The 20444-nt window shown below is 46.2% G+C and overlaps 1 protein-coding gene across 2 annotated transcripts in view; it reads right to left on the bottom strand.

The window, feature by feature from the left end:
* The window catches only part of LOC141096342 (coagulation factor XIII B chain-like), a 300511-nt gene that overhangs the window by 81171 nt on the left and 198896 nt on the right, over positions 1 to 20444 (bottom strand). For both annotated transcript variants that reach the window (XM_073582881.1, XM_073582880.1), the window contains exons 4-5: positions 7477 to 7659; positions 3537 to 3734 (exon numbers count right to left, since the gene is read on the bottom strand). In XM_073582881.1, coding sequence (XP_073438982.1) covers positions 3537 to 3734; positions 7477 to 7659 — 381 coding nt within the window. The remainder of the gene's footprint in view (positions 1 to 3536; positions 3735 to 7476; positions 7660 to 20444) is intronic.

Here is a 20444-nt window from a genome sequence, read left to right on the forward strand (position 1 = left end):
AAAAGCAGCCAGGGAAAAAACAGAAAAAAGCCATAAACTGGCCAAACTTTCGCCACACACAGCTGGCATGAAGATACCGCACCAAAAAATGTTGGTTTTTTGCCCAAAATACTGCTTTATTTCAGCAAAAAAGCAGTCAGGGAAACAAACAGAAAAAAGCCGTAAACTGGCCAAACTTTCGCCACGCACAGACAATAGCTGGCACGAAGATACCGCACCAAAAACTAGGTGGGCTTTTTTTTTGGCCCTAAATACTGCTTGATTTCAGCAAAAATAACAGCCAGGCAAAAAAGAGAAAAAAGCCATAAACTGGCAAAACTTTCAGCACGCTTAGATATGATATATGCAATTAACTATATACACACAAATAGTGCCTGCAGGTCTAGCACTGATGTGTATACAGCGACATACACTCCCCTGCCTGCCTAACATTGGAACCTATATAATGCTGAATTAGTCCTTAACAGGACTGTTGGTTTAGCTGGATGTGAGTATTTAGGATGGTAAACCCCACACTAACTCAGAAATCCCCAATTCTGACCCTATTAAGGCAGCTGCTCTCCCTACACTCTCTGAATCTGGAGCTGAATACGCCTGGGGACATTGCGTGGGACACTGGAAGGTGAGAATAACACCATTTTTTATTTTAATTATTTTTTTAACAGGGATATGGTACCCAAACCCTGGAGGACAGTCTCTTCTCCTCCAGACCCTGTATACCATCCGCATATTTTCCGCTTACTTTGCGCATGGCGGGCATAGCCACATGCGGAAAGTAAGGGGAACAATGCATTCCTATGTGTGCGTAATTCCTGCGATTCGCACAAAGAATGAGCATGCTGCGTATTTTTCCACTATGCGATTTTGCCGCGGGAAAAATACACAGCATTAGCACAGCATGTGCGGAATGCCATTGAATTCAATGGGCTGCTTATTTTATGCGTTTTTGCAGTTTGTGCACACAGTCTAACAGATGCTTCGTTGCACTAAGCCTTTACCACCAGGACCACAACCCCCTGCTCTTGCTCCTGCGTGTGCACCTCATTTTCTATTTCAGAAAACGTCAAACGAGGACTTACCCATACGTGCTCCCGCAGGGCCTGCTTCATCAGGGTTTCATGCAGTCCAGTCACTAAGAGGTCTCGCAGCGTTAAGTCTATGGGGTCCACTCCCATACCATCCTTCCAAACAATGGCGATATGTAACTAGCAGAGCATTCATATATTGGGTCACTGTTTCACCCTCCCTCTGGATCTGCAGAACCTTGCTGAAGGTATCGCATTCCCTAGTGGTCCGTAGCATTACTGAGTCCCTGGCTTCCCCATGGGTCGCCCCCGTCCCAGGGCTGTGGGGAACTCGGTACCGGGCCGGTGTCAGGGGAATGTGTCACGGCATCTGTGACCCGGTCCGTGGCCCTGGGTGCCCTAATCAATAGTGGTTTGTAGTCAATGAAATGAAATAGTTTGTGACGCCACCTGTGGTGTTTGGCAAGCAAGATATTAAGCCAACGCTGCGTGCAGATCCTCTGGGGCTGATGGTGTGTTGCAGCATAGATGGTATAGCTCCCCACAGATGAAGCTGTAACCCCAGGGCAGTGTATAGGCGCAGGTAGTGTAAAGGATGATACCCAGATGTAGCAGTGCTGACGGTGTTGGCGCACAATGACTGGAAGACAACAGGGCTTGTAGTTTCAAAGCTTTACTCACAGTTCGTAGTACACACTGGTGCCTGCCTCTGTGCTGTGTCCTCCAGGGCAGAGACTCAATCAACCTCCCGGGCAAGTCAGGATTCTCCTCTCCAACACTCCGCCAACATGTACCTGTCCTGAACGACTCCTATATTGCACCTTTTGGGGTGAAGAGCTCCAGTACTGTGGTACTCTGAAGTTCCTCCTGTCAGATGTTCCTAACAACTCTTCCTTGTACGGCAGACAGCTGTAGCCTACTTCAGGGACTCCCTTTATCCTGAGTCCCGGCTCCCTATACAGATGCTGTTGTGCCCCAAGTCTTGGATGGGAGTAGTGTATTTACAGCCAACTACTCCACCGGTGTCTGCTGCAGAACCATAAGTGTCCATACAACTTCGGGGACCGGGTCCCGGCCTTGCGCTGAGAACCTATAGGCAGGGTTCCTCTTCCAACCCACAACTCCTCTCTGTTCTCCTACTCCTTCGTTCCTCGCTGTTCCTTCTCTCTCTTATGGAAGCTTAGTTTGCAGTTCTACGTCTTTCTCCTTCTGTTCCTTTCCTGTGCCAGCTGGCTCAGGTCACTGAGGCAGCTGCAGCACTCCTTCCTCCATCCTTCCTTCTAGGGATCCGTCCTCAGTCTTTCCTGACTGACTGACTCCCTAGCCTCCTCACTCTTGACTGACCTCCTGTCAGACTGATCTGTAATTCTAAACTTTCCCACTCTTTCATATGGATCTCAACTCAACCCACCTCCCAGCACATCTCGTGTTACGAAGCAAGGACCCACGAAAGGTGCTCTGCTACCCTCTAAGCATGTAGCCACAATGTGGTCAGTGCAGAACTATCCTGTGTGTGGGATGCAGGTGTTGGAGTGTGGAAAGGAGCCCCCAACTTACCTAGGTGGTGGGGCACTACACCTTAGGAGAAGGTGCAGTACCTCTGTGGCGACTGAGCTTCAGTGGCATCACACCCATCTAAGACCATAATGGCCACCTCAGCCTCTAAAGCAGGGTCATCGGATGCATTCTCATCGCTACTTCGTACGTCGCTACATCGTCGCTAGTAAGCTGTCAAACAGGCAGATCTACTCATGAAGCAACAAAGATACGGCGATCTGAATAACGACCTTGGCGGTCGTTGGGACCTTGTCACACAGCAGCTATTCTGATGACACAGACCTCGATAGGCGTGCTTCAGCGTTGCCTTTTCCACGCCCCTCTGGTCCGATTGGTGGCCACTACTGTGCTATCACTGCGCGGTTTTCTTCAGCATCCCTGTCTGAGTTGCTAGTGCGCTATTTATTCGTGGATCCACAGTCACTGACATGGGGACACGCGGTTATTATAACTGTACATGTTAAATGTTATGACTGCATATAATTGATAGCTGACCTATAAAAGGAAACGCTACAAAGATCCTAATTTGAGACCACCAATCGGAGCTGAGGGGGCGTTGAAAAGACAAAGAAAAATCACGTCTGCGTCCCTGAGTTCTAAGTCACCAAAGAGGTCGCTCATTGTTGTTATGGCATCAAACACAGCGATCCATGCTGGCCAGCGGGACACCAATGATCAAAAAATGGTCCAGGACATTCGAGCACGATCAGCGATATCGCAGCAGGGGGCCAGTCGCCGCTATGTGTCACACGTAGCGAGATCGCTGGCGAGGTCGCTGTTGCGTCACAAAACCTGTGACATTTCAGCGACCTTGCTAACAATCTCATTATGTGTGAAGTACCCTTTAGACATAAACGGTATCAACCAGTTAGGACTCTCAGATTGTAATATTTTTGGGGATAATCATAATTAAGCATCAATTTCTGCACTTTGCTATTTCAAAACTAAACTTACCTTTTTTGTAGCATTTTGGATATTCCAGCTTTCCATGTTCACAAGTAATTCTCATCTGTGTGTTAGGAGGCGATTCAAATCCAGGTTTGCAACCAAATTCTGTTTGGTCACCATGTGTAAGGTATATTTTTTTCTCGCCTGACCACCTTAGGTGTATATTATTATCTTCCATACTCTTTTCCTTTGCAGTACAAGGTTCTAAAACATAAAATGGACATCTCAACTCTGTTATTTTAATTTAAGACAACGCAAAATTCTACAACTCTATATATTATATCACTATAATTAGTAATATATTTAGCATGCTAAAGCTGACAGCTGAAGGTCACAGTCAGCAGCTGTGAGTTTTGCCTGGAATCCCACATAATGTTTTATTTATTTATATATTTATAGCACGGGCAGAAGGTGATAAATACTCTCATCAGCTGCCTCCTGCTCTCTGTTATCAGTTGAATACAACTCTCAATATTCTCCCCTGCTAGTGCTGATCGGAGCGCGAGCAGGGGAGAATGATGAGAGCTGGCTTCAGCACCCGGCATTGAGGAACAGCTCTAACAGTACCGCTGCTTTCCAGGTGTCGGTACGTGTGATAATGATATGGCACACAGTTGCCATACATGTGCCACAGGTATTAGACACACGGACACTGATTTCTCTGATGCTGTTTTTTCCTGTCCCGGAAATAAAAGGACATGTGAAAGAGCCATAAAAGGGTACGCTCACATCTGCGCATATAAAGAAGCTACGATTCTCAGCCATAAAAGTTGTAGAATGCGAGGCGAGTGTCATGCATCTTTTTTTGTCACCTTGCAAGTATGCATTTTTTCCTCACCTAGCATCCGTATGACATGGGTATGCAATCTGCATGCAATAAGTTTTCAACATCAGATTTTACATACAGTAATTCTCTATGTCATTTAAAGTGAGTTTTGTAACTTGTAAATTAATCTTATATACAGAGATAAAAAAAAATCAAGGCAGCACCAGCAAAAAAGGGGGACAGGTGAGCAGAACCTCCCAGGTAAAAGCTAATTCTCCAATATGCATTCAAAAAGGAAGTCAGGACGCCCAAAATAGAAAATTATCGGGAGACCAGCGATCAAAAAAATGTCCTGGCCATTCCAGTACGATCAGCGATACCTGGCAGGAGGGCCGGTCGCTGGTAAGTGTCACACACAGCGATCTCGCTGGTGAGATCGCTGTTGCATCACAAAACTTGAGACTCAGCAGCGATCTCACTAGCGAGATCGCTGTGTGTGATGGAGGCTTTACTCTGCACTCATTCCCTGAACTAATTGCACCTATTTGAACTCATTACCTGTATAAAATACATCTGTCCATACAATCAATCACACTCCAACCTCCACCATGGCCAATATCAAAGACTTGTCTAAGGACACCAGGGACAAAATTGGTAGACCTGCACAATTCTGGGATGAGCTACAAGAGAATAGGCAAGCAGCTTGGTGAGAAGGCAGCAACTATTAAAATTATTAGCAAATGGAAGAAACAGAAGATGACTGTCAATCTTCCATGGTCTGGGACTCCTTAACAGATCTTGCCTCGTGGGGTAAGGATGATTCTGAGAAAGGTCAGGAATCAGCTCAGAACTAAATGGAAGAACCTGGTCAATGACCTGAATTGAGATGGGGTTGCAGTCTTAAATATTACCATCAATAACACACTACATCGACATGGGTTAAAATCCTGCACGGCTCGCAAGGTCCCCCTGCTCACCCCAGCACATGTCCAGGCCAGCATGAAGTTCCCCAATGACCATCTGGGTGATCTAGAGGAGGCATTAGAGAAGGTCATGTGGTCAGATGAGGCCAAAATAGAACTTTTTGTATCAACTCCACTTTGGAGAAAGAAGAAAGATGAGTACAAAGCCAAAAAGAACACCGTCCCAACCATGAGGCATGGTGGTAGAAAACTTGTACTTTGCGGATGCTTTTTTGCAAAGGGGAAAGAAAGACTGCAACTTATTGTAGGAAGGACGGACGAGGTCTTGTATAGTGATATTTTGGCCAATAGCCTCCTTCCCTCAGTAAGAGTATTGAAGATGGGCCATGGCTGGGCAACTAAAGAGTGGCTCTATAAGAAGAATTTCAAAGTCCTTGAGAGGCCTAGGCAGTCTCAAAACCTGAACCCAAGAGAAAGTCTTTGGAGGGACCTGAAACTCAATGTTGCCCAGATACAGCCTAGAAACCTAAGAGATCTGGAGAAGATGTGTATGGAGGAATGAGCTAAAATTTCCTGCTGCAGTGCGTGCAAACTTGGTCAAGAACAACAGGAAATGTCTGACCTCTGTAATTGCAAACAAAGGTTTCTGCACCAGATGCTAAGTACTGTTTTTGCATAGTATCAAATACTTATTTCATGCAATGAAATGCAAATTAATTATGTAAAAAACATACAATGTGATTTCTGGATTGCATATCCTCGTGTAATTGTCATATATATGTGAAATGTGTAAATGTGGATGATGGTCATATATTTGTTAGATATGTGCTAAAAATGCATGCAGAAAGTGTGTAATGTGGGCAACAATTATAAGTGTAGGTAATGTGTGTACAAATGTATATATGCATGTTTAACATGCACATATGTACTGATTTACATACAGTTGTGGCCAAAAGTATTGACGCCCCTGCAATTCTGTCAGATAATACTCAGTTTCTTCCTGAAAATGATTGCAAACACAAATTCTTTGGTATTATTATCTTCATTAAATTTGTCTTAAATGAAAAAACACAAAAAGAATTATCCTAAAGCCAAATTGGATATAATTCCACACCAAACATAAAAAAGAGGGTGGACAAAAGTATTGGCACTGTTCAAAAAATCATGTGATGCTTCTTTAATTTTTGTAATTAACAGCACCTGTAACTTACCTGTGGCACCTAACAGGTGTTGGCAATAACTAAATCACACTTGCAGCCAGTTGACATGGATTAAAGTTGACTCAACCTCTGTCCTGTGTCCTTGTGTGTACCACATTGAGCATGGAGAAAAGAAAGAAGACCAAAGAACTGTCTGAGGACTTGAGAAACCAAATTGTGAGGAAGCAAGAGCAATCTCAAGGCTACAAGTCCATGTTTTGGGGTTGCTTTGCTGCCTCTGGCACTGGACTGCTTGACCGTGTGTATGGCGTTATGAAGTCAGAAGACTACCAACAAATTTTGCAGCATAATGTGGGGCCCAGTGTGAGAAAGCTGGGTCTCCCTCAGCGGTCATGGGTCTTCCAGCAGGACATTGACCCGAAACACACTTCAAAAAGCACTAGAAAATGGTTTGAGAGAAAGCACTGGAGACTTCTAAGGTGGCCAGCAATGAGTCCAGACTTGAATCCCATAGAACACCTGTGGAGAGATCTACAAATGGCAGTTTGGAGAAGGCACCCTTCAAATATCAGGGACCTGGAGCAGTTTGCCAGAGAAGAATGGTCTAAAATTCCAGCAGAGCATTGTAAGAAACTCATTGATGGTTACCGGAAGCGGTTGGTCGCAGTTATTTTGGCTAAAGGTTGTGCAACCAAGTATTAGGCTGAGGGTGCCAATACTTTTGTCTGGCCCATTTTTGGAGTTTTGTGTGAAATGATCAATGTTTTGCTCTTTGCTTCATTCTCTTTTGTGTTTTTTCATTTAAGACAAATTAATTGAAGATAATAATACCAAAGAATTTGTGTTTGCAATCATTTTCAGGAAGAAACTGAGTATTATCTGACAGAATTGCAGGGGTGTCAATACTTTTGGCCACAACTGTATGTATACAGTTTATATGCAATTGTACTTATATTTATTTTTACAAGAATATAGGAACAACATTCCCTCTGTGCTTGCACTACTACTAACCTCATTACAAACCTTCTGGTAATATTATTTATTTGCCTTCATGCTGTTTCTGTACACTTAGTGATAAGTGGTAATAATGAACATACCAAGACAAACTGGTGCTTCTCCCCAGACACCATTCATGCACTGCACTTTCTTGTTTCCTTGAAGAAGATAATAATTTTTGCATTTATATTCAACATATTCACGAGTTTTATAGTGATTTTTTCTAATATCCACTGTGTCTCCAAATTGTACAGTTGGCGGTGGACCACACTGATCTCCGATTCCTGAAAAAGAAAAACAATTAAGCAAATTAAATATGTGACCATAACATTGGCAAAACAAAATAACTAAAATGTATTGTTTGTTGTCTCCTCGGTGCTTTCACTCCAACTTTTTAATTTTCACAGCAGAAGAAAATGGATTGAAGAATTTGTTGAATTTCTCTAGAGTAAAATGCAACCCCATATGGTGGAAAACTACTGTTTGTTGAAAGGGATGTCGAAGACAAAACAATTAATGACTCATCTCAATATAAGATTGGTGGGAGTTCAATACTCTCACGATCAGTGGAAACTGCTACGGCAGTGGGAGGAACCAATTTTAGGTCCACTATGGGCTTGTAGACACTGTTGGGTGCATACATTTGGGAGGGAGTCAGAATGAATCCTAAATCATTCATCCACCATACGGACCCAATGTATTTTGATGTATATCGTATTGTATTCATCTACTTGCTGTGTCCTTCTGCATAGGAAGGTGCAGCTGCGGCATTTTCCTATACAGTTACATAAGTACATGTTGGCAAAACAGAGGCTGAAAGAACACACTTTTGCTCAGCCGTGGTGACTAAAGATGAGCGACTTTGCCTTTTTTCGGGTCGAGTCGGGTTTCACGAATCCCGACTTTCGCAAAAGTCGGGTCGAACGAAATCGGTCGATTATCGTGAAAAGTCGAAGGCCGACTGAAACACGAAACCCAATGCAAGTCAATGGGGAAGCAAAGTCGGCAGGGAGTGGAGGCCAGGAAACACACCTACAGTGCCCTTTTGAATGCCAAAAACATCAATTCTTATTACTGAAGCATTTCAATCTTAATTTACTTCATAATACTAGTTACGCACTGAAAAATGGGGGTTATTTGGCTAAATTTGTGAGGGGGTAGGGCTGGCTCCAGGTTTTCATGTGCCCTGGGCCAAAGAGCGCTCCTTTAACACATAGCACAACTCATGATGCTCCGATACGGCAGAGAATTAGTGGTATAGTACAATGAAAAATACTTCACTTTTTACATCTCATGACTGATATCCATTTTAAATTCTCCAATAGCTCCAAAAACGGACAGTATATTACTCCATACAGTATTATGGCCACCGCATAGTGCGCTATACAGAGTAATGAGGCCCACATATTTCTCCATACAGAATCATTGGTCCCATATAATGTTCCATACAGTATATGATGAGCTCCACATAATGCTACAGTATATGTTGGTCCCCATGGATGAAGCTCCACTGTCTTGTGGGCCCAAATAATGCTCCATATAAAATGGGTCCCATTTCAAATGCTCTAGTGTATAATGGGCCCTGTAAATGCTGCTCCAGTGTCTGATGTCCACCTTTGGAATGCTCCAGTGTATGTTGGGCCCTATATATCATTCTCCAGAGTATAGTGCTCCCCAAAAATTGCTGTCCCAATTGAAAATAATTAAATAAGTCTCCTCGCTAAGGAATCCCTGTACTAGTATGGACTCCTCGTCGTCCCCATCTTCCATCTCACTGCACTTAGCTGTTTAGGCAGAGGGCGTACTGATGTGATGTCATTGCGCTCTCTGATCAGAATATCACTGTCAGGACACGCGGAAGACGTCATGGCGGTGGAGCAGGGAGAGGTAAGTATTTCAACTTTGCAAGTGCTGTGATCCTGAGCAAGCAGGGGGGACCACTCGTTGGCGACGACACTGGCACAGGGCCCCTCATAGTACGGCGGTGTGTGGCGGTGTGTCTGACGGCGGGTTCCTCCTCCCACCGGCAGAGACACTTTTGCGTACTATGAGGGGCTCTGTGCCAGTGCCGTTGCCCATGAGTATGCCCCCCCACCTGCTCAAGGAACCTGCACTTTCATCTGCACCTTCCTCTTTGTCACCGTGTAAGGTGGTACAGTATATGGGAATGGTAACCTGAGTTTCATCAGGGTAAGAGAATGGCCGGAGCGAGCCTCACAGCCCCCCATACGAGGTGTGGGTGGAGGCCACCATGACGGGGGGTGGAGGGTTTAGTGGGGGGAGCTGCTAGCAGGGAGGGGGAGCCAAGGGGTATTTATCCAAGGGGCGGGGGTGTTCCCGCCCTCTGTTCCCGCTTCCACAGCAGCAACGCAGTCCCACCCTCCCTCCCTTCTTATTGGACAGCTGGGTGGGTTATTGTATTTTGGTCACAGTGGTTTTGGAGGAGGGGGGAGTCCCTGAAGTCGGTGGAAATTAGTGGTGGAGACTCTGTGTGTAAGGTCTCCTGCGTTTAAAGGTATGTTGGGCGTGATCTGGTGAGAGGTGGATGGGGAGTTCCGTCAGAAGTGGGCGGATCTCCAAGTAGTTCGTGGACAATATTTATTGGTGTGCTGGTGCTCCTGAGCCTGTGGGGTAACGGCTGGGAGCAAATGGTTGCGGCTTGTCCACAATATTTTTGGACTACTTCACCATGATCTTGTGGCTTCAAGGACTCCGCCTTTCAGTGTTCAAGTTATTGTACTTATGTTATTTATGATGCGTGTTTATTGTTATTTTGTTGGTTTAATAAAAGGCTGCTGTGGCCATAAAATTCCAAAAGAAATACTGGTGTCCGTGTCTTAGTGGGCGCTGGTAAAGGGGGGTGGGGTTTTTTTTTATGGTCAAAGAGGGGTAACGGGGGAAGGCATAGTTGCTTTGTCTCCCCGGAGGTAAACTGCTCGACAATACCAACGTCAAGATTCTGGCTGTGTAGAGTGTGAGGGGAATGTAGTGGTCTGGGTCAATGTACCAGCAGAATCATCTAGCATTGGCTGGGCATCAGTGCACTTGTGGCGTCCCCAGGAGTACGGTCGCCACAGTGGCATTACCTTCCTCCTAGGGAGTGTGATGTCATGCTTGGGATCAATGAAGGCTCTCTCTAGCAGTTAAACCAACACACAACATATTTCCCACTCCAGGCCAGCAGGGAGACCTCTGAACCTGACTGCTGAGGAGCTGCTCTCTGTGGTCGGGAGGAGGTAAGTTAGGGCACTCTGTGCAGGGAAGGGGAAGTCTGTGGACGTGAGAAGGGGAGCTGGAGGATGAGCAGAGTTAAGGCTTACTCCTAGCTGGAGCACATGGTCCGGATTCCGGTCTCCGAGTTTGTAGGGACACTGACGTTCCTGCAGCAGAAACCGGAGGAAGTAGCAGCTGTAAATGCTCTGTACTCAAATAAGGCTCGGAGGACCAGCATCGACGTGTGGGAGCCAGAAGGAAAAGGCTACGGCTGGCTGCCATACGAGAAAGTTCCAAAAGAGAGTCAACAGGGGAACTTCATTGAACTCAGCATTGTGAGTACCTCAGATAAGCGCTAGAACAGAGGCCACACTACCTATCTGCAGAGAGAGAATTCAAAATTTGCTTCCAGGCTGACCAACTCCTTCTCCATCTGTACTCTGGGTCCTGGACGGCTACCAACTACAGGTAAAGGAACTGCATGACTGTGTCTGTCATCTTTCTCCTGCACCTGGTGCACGGCTCTGCTACATCCCGCACTGCACACCATTTACCAACTCTTTCATCTGCCCTGCGACTATGGCCCTACCTGTGCAGGGCTTCTACATCTTAGCTGCACCACAACATCTGTCCCAGAGAAGCGACACTGCAGCGCTGGTCAATCTAATCAGAAACCACAGGTGGCATCACGTATCATTCACCTATAAACGTAATTCACCCCTTTGCATGGACGCCCAGGGCCACGGAACGGGTCACCACCACCGTGACACATCCCTGTGAGATACCAGCCCGGTAACGATTAACCCCACTGCCCTGGCTGGCCACCCACATTCCATGTCAGATTCATCTTAGACTTGGGAATTTACGATTTGACTTGATAACCCAGGCATGGTATGATAGAAAGAGATACATGGACTAATGTGAAGTGTGGCCTGCTGCATCATTCACTTTTGGTGGAGGTGAAGGACACAAGGAAAGGGGTTCTTTCTGACCAGGAGCCAGCACTTGACGACTCAGTGCTTGCATTTTTTGAAACTTCAGAAGAGGAGGGCATATTTGCTGGAGTCTGTTTCGGCAATGTAAGCCAAAACCAGTTCTTCATGCTCCGCCATTAAAAGCGGTTAACCTACTCCCAGAAAAGGTAGCCTTCCAGGCATTCCGGAGCCAGACCACGACGCAGGCTCAACACCTCCTGCCTTAGCTGCTATTGTGCTTTTGCCACTACCAGCAGATGCACCACCACCATCAGCACCAGCTGCCCCCCCCCACGCCCACGTTTGCGGCCTCTTCCACCAAACTTCAAAATTTTGCAGAAAATAGACCCAAAATAACATCAGATATATGGCACTGCATCAGAAGCGTACAGCTCTATTCAGTCAAAGGATAATTGTCAATCTCCCTTTATATTCCATCAGTCACTCAGAGACGCTCATAGGCTCAGTATGGATTAGACAAGAATATAAAAATTAGACAATGTGTACAGTATCATCAGATAGCAGGTATATATAGTATAGTTTAAACATTCTAAATCTCCGTAGATATTTGAGGAGGCACACACAGACACTCTCTTTGGCTCAGTATTGGATTACAACACAATCTAAAAAGCCGTAAAACGGTAAGGGATCTCAAGAGTACAGCTGTAAACAGTGTAGGTGTCATTGTTGTCAATCTCAGTATATATTTCCACAGTCAGAAAATAACTCGCACTTGGTCACCTTGGATTAGACCAGAATATAACAAGCAGTAAATGGGTAATGTATCACAAGCGTAGAGCTGTATACAGTGTTGGGGTAATTTTTAAATGTACATCTAAATTGCAGGAGTAACCCATAGACACTCACACGCTCTGGATGGATCACACCACAATATAACAAGAAGATCAGCAAGAAATAATCACACATGTGGGACAATGTTACAGGTGTCAATGATACACTTAGAGTGTTGGTTGGAGGAGGACTTCCTGGCATTAAGGGTACAGTATCACCACATACCAGGTATATATAGCAAACTTTAAACATTAACAATGTACGTCTATATATCAGGAGTAGTGTTGAGCCACCCCACTAGTGTTTTGGTTCGTCGCACAGGAGGCAAGTTCGTCAAATGTTCGTCGAACTTTCAAAGAACACCGTCGAACCCCATTGAAAACAATGGCAGGCAAACACAAAGACTTACAAACATACAACGATGACTTCCCAGTAAGTGCAGCTCAACAGCAATTCCTAAATTAGACCTAACTGGCATTCCAGAAAAAAAGCAAAACATTACGTGTCCAAATCACAGGTGCTGTAGCTTGTTTAACGCTTCGGCAGCCATTCTCAGGCCCAGTATGGATTCGACAAGATTCTAGAAAGTTGATAAAGGGTACAGTTTCACTGGATAACACGTATAAATGTAGCCTAGTTTACACATTAAAAACCTATGTGTATAGATCAGGAGGCAGGCTCAGACGGTTTCAGTCCCAGTATGGATTAGACGTGATTGGACAAAGGTGACAAAGGGTACCATATCACTGGATAACAGGTATGTATAGCATAGTTTACGCATTAAAAATATATGTTTATAGATCAGGAGGCAGACTCAGACGTTCTCAGGCCCAGTATGGATTTGACCAGATTGTACAAAGTTGAGAAATGGTACATTATCACTGGATAGCAGGTATATATAGCATAGTTTATACATTGAAAATCTCCGTGTTCTTAGTATGGATTAGACAACAATCTAAAAAGTAAAAAAAAGTAAATGTATTTGAAGCGTAGACCAGTATACACTTTTGGTGGTATTTTTTAATATTCATTTATATTTCTGTCTCAGTAAGACAGTCCAGACTCTCCGCAATAGGAAAGGAGATGCATACAATTACTGACATCAAGTCTATTGATTGCAGAAATCTAGGAATTAGTATTCACGGGAAAAACTTCCGTCACAATTCTCAGAGGCGATGCTGACCCTCAATTAATGTGTGTGTGGAGACAGCAAAAACCTTTCTTTGTGAAGAAAGTGAGTGTTGCTGTATCGCAGCACCATTGATCCCATCGCCGTTACTCATATCCATCCAATTTTGATCATAGGAACAGATGTAAACATGGTGCTCACTGGCTATCATGATCTGTCACGTAACTTTGGAGTGCAAAACACAGAAGCCACAGGCCGTAGGCGATTCAATTGGATTGGCATGAGAGGGCACATTTAAAAATGTGCGCTGGAATGTCACAAGTCTGTGGGTAGGAAAACTGTGAAAGCTGAAGACAAACCACCACTGCATCTCATTGTATGTCGACGTCCATAAGAAATGGAAGCCGTTGATCATCTGCAGTTAGATCCCAGCCAGCGGGACAGGGCATAGCTGCATCTTAACCATCTTCTTCTATCAGTTCACCAAATTTGTAGTGGCAGCCCCAGTGAAGGATTTGACAGCCCAGACTACACAGCGGAGGAGCAGGGAGAGGTAAACATTGCAAATGCTGGGGCCCTGCCCAAGCAAGGGGAGCACACTCGTGGGCGTCGGTACTGGCACTGGGCCCCTCAGAGTACAGCAGTGTGTCTGACGGCGGGTGTGCACCACCACCGTCAGAGACACTTGATTGCACTATGAGGGACCCTGTGCCAGTGCCCACGCCCAAGAGTCGGCCCACCCACCTGTCCAGGGCAACGGCACTCGCACGGTTGCATGCGCTAGGTGGTGACCCCAGCCATGGGGGGAGGAGGCAGCCCAGTTAGGGAGGTTTACAAAATGGCCTATGCTGATGTGGGACATTCACCTGCTGCTAAAGGTGAAATTGGTCAAGTCCCAGGAAGTGGAGTATCAAAGAAATCATTTTTCTGGCAACCTAGGTGTCATCAGGGTAAGGTGTGACAAAATCCTTGGAAACCCATGCATGGTTCATTTTAATGAAGGTTAGATCATCCACATTTTGGGTCGAGAGACGGGTCCTTTTTTCTGTGAGGATTGATCCAGCAGCACTGAAAACTCTTTCCGATAGCACACTTGCAGCTGGGCATGCGAGCTCCTGTAAGGCATATTGTGCCAATTCAGGCCAGGTGTCCAGTTTAGCGGCCCAATAGTCAAATGGGAATGACCTGTGAGGGAGAACATCGATATAGGAGGAAAAGTAGTTTGTAACCATACTTGACAAGTGCTGTCTCCTGTCACTTTCAATCGATGCAGTATTACCAGTCGTGTGAGCGGGACTTGAACAATCAGTCCACAGCATGGTCATGAAACCCCTGTCCCCAACGCCACTTCTGATGTGTGCACCACCAACACCTCTTCCAAGTTGACCCCGGCCCCTACGGCTCGTGTGAGAACCATCACCGCTGCTGTGTGCTGGGAATGCCTCAACCAACCGGTTTACCAGAGTAGCTTGTTTGTTAGCCAATATTAGGTCAAGGTTCTCCTGTGGCATGATGTTTTGGAATTTGCCTTTATAGCGTGGATCCAGGATGCTGGCCAACCAGTAGTCATCATTGTTCATCATTTTGGCAATGCGGGGGTCCCTTTTTAGGATCTGCAAGGCATAATCTGACATGTGGGCCAATGTTCCCAGTGTCAATGATGCACTGCGAGTGTTGGGTGGAGGAGCACTTTCAGGCAAATCCACATCCCTCCAGTCACGCTCAAACCCAGTACCAGACCTTGCCACGCCAACATTTTCTCTTGCCCCACGAGAAGCATCCTCCCCTAAATAATCATCCCCATCATCATCCTCCTCCTCTTCCTCTTCTTCCTCCACCTCGTCCACAACAGTTCCCTGACCAGACAATGGCTGACTGTCATCAAGGCTTCCCTCCTCCTCTTCCTCCTCATCAACCTCGCATGCAGACACCTGCTCCTTAATGTGCGTCAAAGTTTGCATGAGGAGACGCATAAGTGGGATGCTCATGCTTATGATGGCGTCGTCTGCGCATACCAGCCGTGTGCATTCCTCAAAACACTGAAGGACTTTACAGAGGTCTTTCAGCTTCGACCACTGCACACCTGTCAACTCCATGTCTGCCCTCAAAGTGCCTGCCCATGTATCCTCCCACAAATGCATTACAGCCTGCCTTTGTTCGCACAGCCGCTCAACCATGTGCAGGGTTTAGTTCTACCTTGTTGCAACGTCGATAATTAGGTGGTGCTTGGGAAGGTGGAGCAATCGCTGCAGCTTATGCATACGACTGGAGTGTACCGGCGACCGGCGGATGTGCGAGCACAGTCTCCGAACCTTCTGGAGCAGGCCTGTTAACTCCGGATAATTAGTGAGGAAGCACTGCACCACCAGGTTCAAGGAGTGAGCCAAGCAAGGTATGTGTCTGAGTTTTGAAATGGCTATTGCTGCCACAAAATTCCGGCCGTTATCACTAACTACCTTGCCTGCCTCAAGATGTAGACTGCCCAGCCATGACTCAGTTTGTTGCTGAAAGTAGTCGGCCAGTACCTCCGCGGTGTGTCTGTCGCCCAAACACATCATCTGCAACACAGCCTGCTGACGCTTTCCAGCAGCTGATCGATAGTGGGACACCTCATTTGCAACACTGTCAGCTGCGGATGCATTGCTCGTGCGACTGCGCTCTGTGGACCAGCTTTCGCTTCTGGAGGAGGAGGGTCGAACGCCTACAGCCAAATGTTTCCTATACCGTGGGCTAGGCAGCACTGTGCCACCACCGCTGTCCCCTGTGGACCCTGCATCCACCACATTAATCCAGTGCGCAGTGATGGACACGTAACGGCCCTGGCCATGCCTACTGGACCATGCATCAGTTGTGAGGTGCACCTTTCCACTCACTGACTGCTTGAGTGCATGGACAATGCGGTCTTTCACATGAAGGTGGAGGGCTGGGATGGCTTTGCGAGAAAAGTAGTGGCGACTGGGTAGTTCATAGCGTGGTACTGCGTAGGCCATTAGTTCGCGGAAAGCTGCGCTTTCAACCAACCGATAGGGCATCATCTCTAACGAGATTAGTTTGCAAATGTGGGCGTTCAAACCCAGTGTACGCGGATGAGAGGATGAATACTTTTTTGTCCTACTCATAGTCTCTGGTAGGGTGAGCTGGACTTGAGAGCTGCATATGGTGGAACTAGCGGTGGACATGGTGGACTGAGAGAGGGTTGATGATGGTGATGGAGTTGGTGTTCTTTCTGATGGCCTAGATTCAGTCTTTCGTTGCAATAACAGTGTGATTTCCTGACTGATTTGCCCTTGCGACGACAACTCAACATTTGCTGCTGGTGGTGTGCTAACCGGTGGACTTACAGTGGGGGAAACAGTGTTGCGTTGCTGACTACCTTCTTTGGGAGCAGTATCACATGTGGTACGTGAGTTTGGGTAGTCCGTCCACGCTTGCAAGTGCATGGTGGTTAAATGTCTTAGCATGCAACTGGTATTCAAATTTCTCAGATTTTTCCCTCGGCTAAAGGTCTTTGTGCACTTCTTACAGATAACCTTTGCCTGATCATTAGGATTTTGTTAAAAAAAGTGCCACACTGCACTCTTCCTACTAGGGTAGACAGTTTGAGGCCTTGCACGCTGTGCTATTTTGACCGTCTGGCCAAGTTTTTGTAACCCGTTTTTGGACTGCTCCGGGTCTGGCAGATAACAACTGTTGCGATGTCGATGCCCGCTGCGGATGCTCCTCCTCCTCTTCTGAGCTATTGGCAGTGGCACACTCTACCCCCAATGGATGCCAATCTGGGTCAACAACTGGATCATCCATCACCTCCTCTTCAATGTCATGTGCATCTTCCTCTGTGTCACCGTGTATGGTGGTATAGTATGCGGGAAGGGGCACCTGAGTTTCATCTGGATCAGATTCTGGCTCAGTACACAGCGAGGACAATGTAGTGCTCTGAGTGAATGTACCAGCAGAATCATCTATCAGTGGCTGTGCATCAGTGCACTCCATGCCAGATTCATCTTTGCCCGAGTAATTCACGATTTGACTTGATAACCCAGGCATGGTATGTGAAAACAGCTCCATGGAGTAATCTGTAGTGTGGCCTGCCGCATCCTTCAATTTTGGTAGGGGTGAAGGACACAAGGAAAGGTGTGGTTCATGACCATGAGCCTCCAATGACGACTCAGTGCTTTTATTTTTTAAAACTTCAGAAGAGGAGGCGATAGAGCTGGAGGCTGAGTCAGCAAAGTAAGCCAAAACTTGTTCTTGAAGCTCCGGCTTTAGAAGCGGTTTACCTACTCCCAGAAAAGGGAGCCTTCGAGGCCTTGTGGAGCCAGACAAGGATGCAGCCTCAACACCTCCTGCATTAGGTGCTATTTTGCTTTTGCCACTACCAGCAGATCCACCACCACCACCAACACCATCATTACCAGCTGCCAACCCCCGCCCACTTCCACGTACTCTTCCACCACACTTCCTCATTTTTCGGAAAAATGTACCCAAATTTCCACCAACTCTCTGGTACTGTAAAACAAGGTACAAGGTGTATATAGTAGTGGGGAGAATTGGAATGTCTCTACACTTCAGGACACTGTGGGATTCAGTCAGGCCCTGTTTATTTAACACCGCAATGTGACAGGCAGATTCTCTATGCTGTTAGAAAGGTGTATGGAGGACTGTGGAGAATTGGAATGTCTCTACACTTCAGGACACCGTTGGATTCAGTCAGGCCCTGTTTATTTAACACCGCAATGTGACCGGCAGATTCTCTATGCTGTTAGAAAGGTGTATGGAGGACTGTGGAGAATTGGAATGTCTCTACACTTCAGGACACTGTTGGATTCAGTCAGGCCCTGTTTATTTTACTCCGCAATGTGATCGGCAGATTCTCTATGCTGTTAGAAAGGTGTATGGAGGACTGTGGAGAATTGGAATGTCTCTACACTTCAGGACACCGTTGGATTCAGTCAGGCCCTGTTTATTTAACACCGCAATGTGACCGGCAGATTCTCTATGCTGTAAGAAAGGTGTATGGAGGACTGTGGAGAATTGGAATGTCTCTACACTTCAGGACACTGTTGGATTCAGTCAGGCCCTGTTTATTTAACACCACAATGTGACCGGCAGATTCTCTATGCTGTTAGAAAGGTGTATGGAGGACTGAGGAGAATTGGAATGTCTCTACACTTCAGGACACTGTTGGATTCAGTCAGGCCCTGTTTATTTAACACCGCAATGTGACCGGCAGATTCTCTATGCTGTTAGAAAGGTGTATGGAGGACTGTGGAGAATTGGAATGTCTCTACACTTCAGGACACTGTTGGATTCAGTCAGGCCCTGTTTATTTAACACCGCAATGTGACCGGCAGAAGTTGCCTAATGTATGACAAACTGCAAGGTGTATATAGAATTGGGCAGAAGTAGAATCTCCCTAGAGTGTAGGTCTGTAAGAACGGAACAACTCCTCGACTTATCCTTACAGAGTCACACACTTAGCTTCAATTTGGCTGTGATAACAGCCGTTACACGGTACTGAGAGAGGAGCGTGCATGTACACCGCTGTCCGGTGTATGTAAAATTGTCAAGCTCCGTGTTTTTGTATACGGACTGACGCACGCTGTCTCTCTCTAGTTTTGAATGTAATCAAACAGCAAATATACTAAACTGTTTGAAAAACAGACAAAGCTGTAAGGTGGAGGTCTGTAAGAACGGAACAACTCCTCGACTTATCCTTACAGAGTCACACACAGAAAGCTTCACTGTGGCCGTGATAACAGCCGTTACACAGTACGGAGGGAAGAGCATGCACGTACACCGCTGTCTGGTGTATGTAAAATTGTCAAGCTCCGTGTTTTTGTATACGGACTGACGCACGCTGTCTCTCTCTAGTTTTGAATGTAATCAAACAGCAGATATACTAAACTGTTTGAAACACAGACAAAACTATAAGGTGGAGGTCTGTAAGAACGGAACAACTCCTCGACTTATCCTTACAGAGTCACACACAGATAGCTTCACTGTGGCCGTGATAACAGTCGTTACACGGTACTGTGTGAGGAGCGTACACCGCTGTACAGTGTGTGAAAAATGAATGCTCAGTAACTCACAAGGACAAAACAATAAAATCTGGATTGCTTTGAAAAAAACAGTTTGCTCTGCAGTGTGCACACAGCAATGCAGCTACCAGGTAGCCTTAAAAGGCAGCCTAATAACCAACAGAGCTGATGCACCTAAATATAGCCTCCCCTTGCACTGCACAGTGACTGGTGTGTTGTACAGGCAAAATCACTAGCAGCAGAATTAGTTTTTGGTATCTTCTTCCCTGCCTAACGCTGTCCCTGCAGAATCACCAGCAGCAGCTCTCCCTATTCTGAGATCAGCATGAGTAACATGGCGGTCGGCGTCCCCGCCCTTTTATACCCGCTGTGACGCCCCACAAAGCAAGCCAATCACTTGCATGCCCTTCTCCAAGATGGTGGTGACCGCTGCCTATGTCATCACGTTGCCCACAGTGTCCGTTCTTCCTGATTGGTTGCAAAAAGGGCACTCAAGCATCTTTTGAAACGCGACTTTGGCGCTAAAGTAGCCGACCTCGTGGCCGACCTCACGCTAAGGTCCGGTTTCGTTTCAAGAAACCCGACTTTGGTGAAAGTCGGCGACTTTTGAATTTTTCCGACCCGTTTCGCTCAACTCTAGTGGTGACATTATAGAATACATATGGAAAAATTTCCAGACGTATACTGTAGGATAGGTGCACGGATGCAGTGTGCACCTAAGCTAAGCTATGTACAGGCTATATACAGCAACTCCAAACTTTGTTTAGTGACTACTGCTCGAATACAGAAGTACAGGGTGGGCCATTTATATGGATAAACCTAAATAAAATGGGAATGGTTGGTGATATCAACTTCCTGTTTGTTACACATTAGTATATGGGAGGGGGAAAACTTTTCAAGATGGGTGGTGACCATGGTGGTCA

This window comes from Dendrobates tinctorius, unplaced genomic scaffold (assembly GCF_039654945.1).
Source record: "Dendrobates tinctorius isolate UK_male_01 unplaced genomic scaffold, ASM3965494v1 ptg000074l, whole genome shotgun sequence".
Classification (NCBI taxonomy): Eukaryota; Metazoa; Chordata; class Amphibia; order Anura; family Dendrobatidae; genus Dendrobates; species Dendrobates tinctorius.